Source organism: Anarhichas minor, unplaced genomic scaffold, assembly GCF_050575085.1.
Source record: "Anarhichas minor isolate MPS153535 unplaced genomic scaffold, ASM5057508v1 ptg000040l, whole genome shotgun sequence".
Lineage (NCBI taxonomy): Eukaryota > Metazoa > Chordata > Actinopteri > Perciformes > Anarhichadidae > Anarhichas > Anarhichas minor.
In genome coordinates this window covers 7046302-7052500 of record NW_027466486.1, presented here as the reverse complement: position 1 = coordinate 7052500, position 6199 = coordinate 7046302, and the positions used below count along the sequence as shown (strand labels likewise).

Here is a 6199-nt window from a genome sequence, read left to right as displayed (position 1 = left end):
AGAGAACAACTAGTCACCAGAAGTAATAAGTGCATGTCCTTTCCTCAAACAAGCATCTAAGAGTATAAACCAGCGCCAAAGTACAGTGCAGAAACAAACAAATGCAATAAGTGCCACAAACTAATATGAAAACGATAAGTGCAATAAGCTAGTATGAATACAATGGATGCTAAGTAAGTGCTAAGCGGAAGGCTAAGGGTAGGCCTTCTTGAAGAGGTGAGTTTTCAGCCTGCACCGAAAGATGGGCAGCGACTCTGCCGTCCTGACGTCAGTGGGGAGTTCATTCCACCACTGAGGGGCCAGGACAGAAAACAGCCGCGACCGGGTCGATCGGCCGCAGGGACCTCTGAGCGACGGGGCAACCAGTCGCCCCGAGGTAGCAGAGCGAAGTGGTCGGGCGGGGGTGTAGGGCTTGACCATGGCCTGGAGATAGGAAGGAGCTGTTCCTTTCGCTGCCCTGTAGGCTAGCACCAGAGTCTTAAACTGGATGCTAGCTCTTACAGGGAGCCAGTGTAGAGAACGGAGAAGGGAACTTGTGTGGGACAACTTAGGGCGATTGAACACCAGGCGAGCTGCAGCTTTCTGGACAAGCTCCAGAGGTCTAATGGCCGACGCCGGGGCTCCGGCAAGTAGAGAGTTGCAGTAGTCCAGGCGGGAGATGACAAGAGCCTGGATGAGCACCTGCGCCGTCTCATCAGTGAGGAAGGGGCGAATCCTCCTGATGTTGTAGAGCAGGAATCTGCAGGAGCGTGTAACCGATGCAATGTTTGCTGAGAACGACAGTTGGTCGTCCAGGGTCACACCCAGGTTTCTCGCAGTTCGAGTTGGCGTCACCACGGTATCATCAATGGTGATGGACAGGTCTCGGTGCGGGCAACCCTTCCCCGGGAGGAACAGTAGCTCGGTTTTGTCCAGGTTGAGCTTGAGGTGGTGTGTTGTCATCCACTTCGAGATGTCAGCCAAGCACGCAGCGATGCGTGCCTCCACTTGAGTGTCCCCAGGGGGAAATGACAAGACCAGCTGGGTGTCATCGGCATAACAATGGTAAGAGAAGTCATGCGAGCGAATTCAAGCGAGCGAGTTCAACACAGGAAATACGTCTAACTAGTGCACGCAGTGTATGATGGTCAGAAATGCACGACGCGGGGGTCCGATCAATGCTGCTTGCAGCTTTAATTTGTTTTTATGATTAAATTTGGAGGAAAATGTTCACTGTATGTTGTTTTTGTTTGTTGCAGTGTTTGTACACAAAATCTACAGCCTCCATCTTTGATCTGATCCTGAGAACAAGACGATGGGTAACTATCTGGATGACTTGAGTAGGCTTAACGAGAGTAGAGCGAAGATGGAGAAGGAGAAAAAACTGGACGATTTCAGGAAGAAACTCCCCAAGGGTCTAGATATGACCGTAGACAAGAGCATTGTGATATTCACCAGTCTTTCTGCTTCAGACGGTCTGAGACAACACTACGAGAAGAGGAAGATGGAGGCGGGCGACTGTGCCCCGGACTGGATCAAGAGTCTGGCGGAGAAGATAGCTGGCTTAACATCAGCTTCGGTACTGGCCGGACTTGGCGCGTTGGCCGTCGCTATCTACATCGACACAGTTACCTTCAGTCCTCCCGAGGAGAGCATGAAGAACGCTCTGCGAAGTGTGTTTGCCGATGAGAAGGCCTTGGAGGTCTGGGATCAGATCGATGAGTGCCTGAAGAGATGCGTGATGCACCTTTGCGACAACAACAAGCTGACGGGTGACATCGAGCGGATCGAGTACCTGCTGAGTGCCGCCCTCACCAAGCTGAAGAACTCCATGGTGAGGGACGGGCACATGTCGTCCTCGGCTCTGAAGGCCTGGGTGAACGGGGCGGCCTTCCACATCCAGATGCTGATTCACCTGGTGAGACTCGGAGGGATTCGGACCTGCAACCCCGTAGTGACACTCCTCTCGACTTACCAGAGCGACCTGGAGACGCTGCTCACCGAGCACAAAAAGATGGTCCGGGCAAAGTGCAAATTCAAGGATATTCAAGCCTACATGGAAATCAGGTGGAGATTTCTGGTGGATGAAGATTCAGTGCGGCACGATCTTGAGGACAATATCCCCGTCGAGAAATATTTCGAGGTTTATTATGATCGAAGGTACGACAGACAGAAGGTTGAGATCCAGCTGTACTTCAGGGACGTCAGTCAAAACCTGCAGAATCTGGTTGATCAAAGAGGCTCCTTTAATGTCCAATGAGAGAGAGGCTGACGGATCTGAAGACCAGAAGAACGTGACCGTTAACACACTGGAGCATCTCATTCCTTCGTGACATCAACATATCAACTAAGAGCTGCTGTGGTTGTACTAACAACATGCTTCATATTGTTGAGGTATCCGCCAAAAATGTCCGAGACATACTACACCCAAAACATATATCTCTATTTTTCTATAAAATAATTGATACACCAATTGAGTAATACAACATAGGACGTAACAATAGTTCCTATCGCATATAAAACCAAACAAAAATCCATATTCATAAAAACAAGTTGTACAAATAATAATATATAAACAAGCATATTAAAGCTACTGCAGATGTAAAAACAAAAGCAGTTAATTTACCAAAGCTGTTGTTAACTTAAAGACAAAGTCCATCCTCCTTTCTTTGTTAACAAAGAGTTTAATCTCACGGTTATTCAGTACATCAGTGCGTTTTAGTTCCAGTAAGAAGTAATTCTCGATTCATGGACGCCAGTGATGACAGTCGAGCCTCCCCAGTTGTATTTCCTGAATACGTTTTAATGTGTTTGAGGGCTGAAAATGTCCGCTCGACAGAGGCAGTAGATATTGGGATTGTCACCGCCCAACATGTCACGCTAGCACACTGAACAATCACGTATGGCTAGGCCAGCTAGCAGGCTCTGACATGTCAAAGAATACGTCCAACATGTCAAACTAAAAATCTGATTGGTTGAAGACTATGACAATCAACAATATCGTCCCCATTTACTTAAACTGCAAAGGGATTCACTTGTAATTCTGAAGGCCTCCAGGAAGATTTTTTTAACCTAGCAACAGCATAGGGGCGAAATCTGATTGGATAAAAGCTCTACTTAAAACAAGCTGCGCTTTAAGCAGGCCAACTGAGGAAGACGGTAGCTATGCAATGAGATATTTAGCTAATGGGAAATAATATTTAGAATACATGTACTGTATTTATGAAAAATAATTACATTTTAAAATAGCTATAACTTTGTGATTCTCTAGGCCAGCAGAGAAGGCTTTGCTGGCCCTGACGACCCACCACTGGTTCACAGCAACAAGAAGACATGTGAAGCGGCAGAAGTCTATATACTCCGCGCAAAGTGTTGGAGCTAGATCTTTTCAGGGGATACCCAGACCGCTGGACTTTCGCTGCTGCAAACCTTCGGCAGCGAAGTCGCACCAAAAATGAACTGGATCCGGTTTACAATCAAAAAGTATTTAATAAACAAGAGAAGCTTGAACAGTTGCAAACTGAATTACTCTATCGATATCAATATGTCCCACGGGGCAGAGTTCTCACAAGGCCCACCTAATAGGCCAGCCCAGCTGGTCAACTTCAGAGTGGTAATGGCGCGAACTGAAGCAAAAACCCTCTGGAACTATCCTATATTTAAAAGTCCGAAAGTTTATATGTCCAGTATCAGCCTCTGTGATTGGCCGAAATTCAATAGCCCCTCCTGGCTTCGGGCAGTTATCATCTCAGTGTTTGGTTGAAGTCGTCCGGACTCCTCCTCTGGTCCTGGTGGTCTCTGCAATGCATGTCTCAAAATCCCTGTCTGTCCCTTGGCTATTTTTCACAGTTTAATACATTCAATGATTGTCTTTTATGGCTTAGCACTTCTATGGTAAACATACTGTAAACATATTATACATTCCATAAGTAAATATATATTGTGACATTTTACCATATTTTGACTTTCTTATTATTGTGACACTTCTACTCACCACTTTGGGGTGCTATTTAATCATGCTTATAATGTTTTTAATACTGAAATCCTTCACAAAAGTGTTAAAGTTAAGTTAAAGTGATCATCTTTGAAGATTCATGTGTTTTCAAGTGGACTGATTTTCCCTCTCGGTGTTGACAGACGAATAAATCCATCAGTAACAAGAACTAAGGTGTCGTGTATTTCCTGGAGGGAGTGATAGGAGCGTTACTACTGTGTTAATTTGTCTATCATGTCGTTTTTATGATATGGTTAATATTGTTCCCACTGATTTGAATAATATTTGAATGGCCCGTGCTCTTGAGTGTGTGGTGGAATGCGTGTTTCGTCATGCGCATATTCATGTATCTGCACTCTGCAGTTAATGTATTTGTAGATGTTGAGCTTCATTTTTAAACGAAACAAATAATAACCTGTAGCTGTGGCGTCATAATGAGGTTATTAGGAGGTGATTCAACTGTAGTAGGACAACACTGAAGGCCCAGGTATAAAACACACGGCTCACCACTGCGTTAAGGTATCTGACGGGTTTCGCCAAATTTCTACCAAATAAATGTATTTAATATACCACTAAATATTCGGCTACTTGCTAAGGTATGCTACCCACTCACTACTTGCACACGGATTTGGGAAGTAGATTTATTTAGGTTGCATTTGCGATCTTTGGTGGTTAATGCCTTTGCATAGCTTATTGCATCATTTACTTCCGGATCTTCAATGGCAAAGACAAAGTGCCATTACTGGGTTTAATCTCCTGCTGATCCTTTTTCTGATGAATCTGATTGATCAGTGTGAAAGGTTTAGAGTGTAATTTCGTCTCCTAAAGCCCAGAGCCTTAAGGGATAAGTCTGCCATCATGATATTGCATTTTAAAAACAAATAAACAAGCCATTAATTGTGCAAACCTGCTCTTTTAAACATATTATTGAGGTGAATTCAATCAGGCTTCTTGATTGTACGTGCGAAGGGAGCAGAGTACTGAACGCTTGTGTTTCACAGATTGCATCATGGTGGCCTACAAAGTCTCGAGGTCTGGCTTCGAAATGCTAATCGCTGTTGAAGGCAATCTGACGGAAATAAGGTGGATTTTTAATTTTTCTAAATTCCCTTAGAAGTTCACAGTTTTATAATGGAAGACAAAGCTTTCATGTGACAGCAGTGTGGGTGTGACAGTGTGCCAAGTCGCCATACAACAAGCGTTGAGTCATCGCGATGGCTGAATAATCAGGTGGATAAGAAGTGTGGGAAGCAGAGACGGCCTACATTCACCTCGCGGTGACCACAACCAGCTGTTACGTAACCGTCTTCTTCACCCACTAAAACGTTGTGCCGTTTCCAGAGTAGGAACTGAGTGACAGGACTTTGAGGTTACCAATAACCAGGGGAATGAAGTGGGCTGTTTTTAAATCAAATCTTATAAACAGCATCTTTAGGTTTGATTTCCATTTGAAATGATCACTTTGGAAATGCACTTTGGGATTCATAGTCGACACACAGTTTGAGTCATTGCCTCAAAACTCCTGGGCATTTATTTATTCAGAAGCTATTCCTCAGGCTTGTTTATTAAGCAATTAATTAGAGCACTGCTGGAACTGGTGACTGAGGTTATCATTGTTTTTCTTGTTTTGAGGCATCACATCCTCGCACACAAAATAAATAATCCGTGGAGAAGCATTTGCTGTGAAAGGCCAAAGTAATGTGATAAAAGAGAAGTGCAACATTATGCAGTCGTTCTTGACATTTACATTCTCCTGAAACTAACATTTTCAAGAATATTGTTCATAAAATGAATATATAAGAATATTATTATTTCATTTTCCCTCAGGGATAACACTTTTAAGGCAGTGAGAGTTACCTTTCTATACCAGGGGAACAATAAAACACTCCAACATTTTATTCTCCTCGGTATGCTCTTTTTCTGTAGTGCACAAGGTTAACTACTCTGAGTATTATCCAACCATCAAAGGTTCAGGCCAGGGGCAGCTTTGAGGTTTGGGAAGGGGAAAGAGGAAAAGTGCAGACACATAACATAAATATTCTATCGCTATAACTATTTTAGAGGTACTCGCCATGTCTTTCTCTGCAGTTGTATTATAAAAAAACATACCTTTATCTTCACAGATGTATCTCTTCTGCCTTAAAAAGGCAAACAGCAGAAACGAAAGCAACCGTGAATGTAAGAAAATATTCTTTTTTTCTCTTAAAATCTGCACATTTCTATCAC

General features: G+C 43.8%; 1 protein-coding gene across 1 annotated transcript in view; it reads left to right on the top strand.

Moving 5' to 3' along the window:
* LOC142968120 (uncharacterized) overlaps positions 1-4142 on the top strand; it is an 8367-nt gene extending 4225 nt beyond the window's left edge. Inside the window, exon 2 of the mRNA XM_076107880.1 lies at positions 1239-4142. Within this exon, the coding sequence (XP_075963995.1) occupies positions 1295-2239 (945 nt within the window). The 5' untranslated portion in view covers positions 1239-1294 and the 3' untranslated portion in view covers positions 2240-4142. The remainder of the gene's footprint in view (positions 1-1238) is intronic.
* The last annotated feature ends 2057 nt before the right edge of the window (positions 4143-6199 follow it).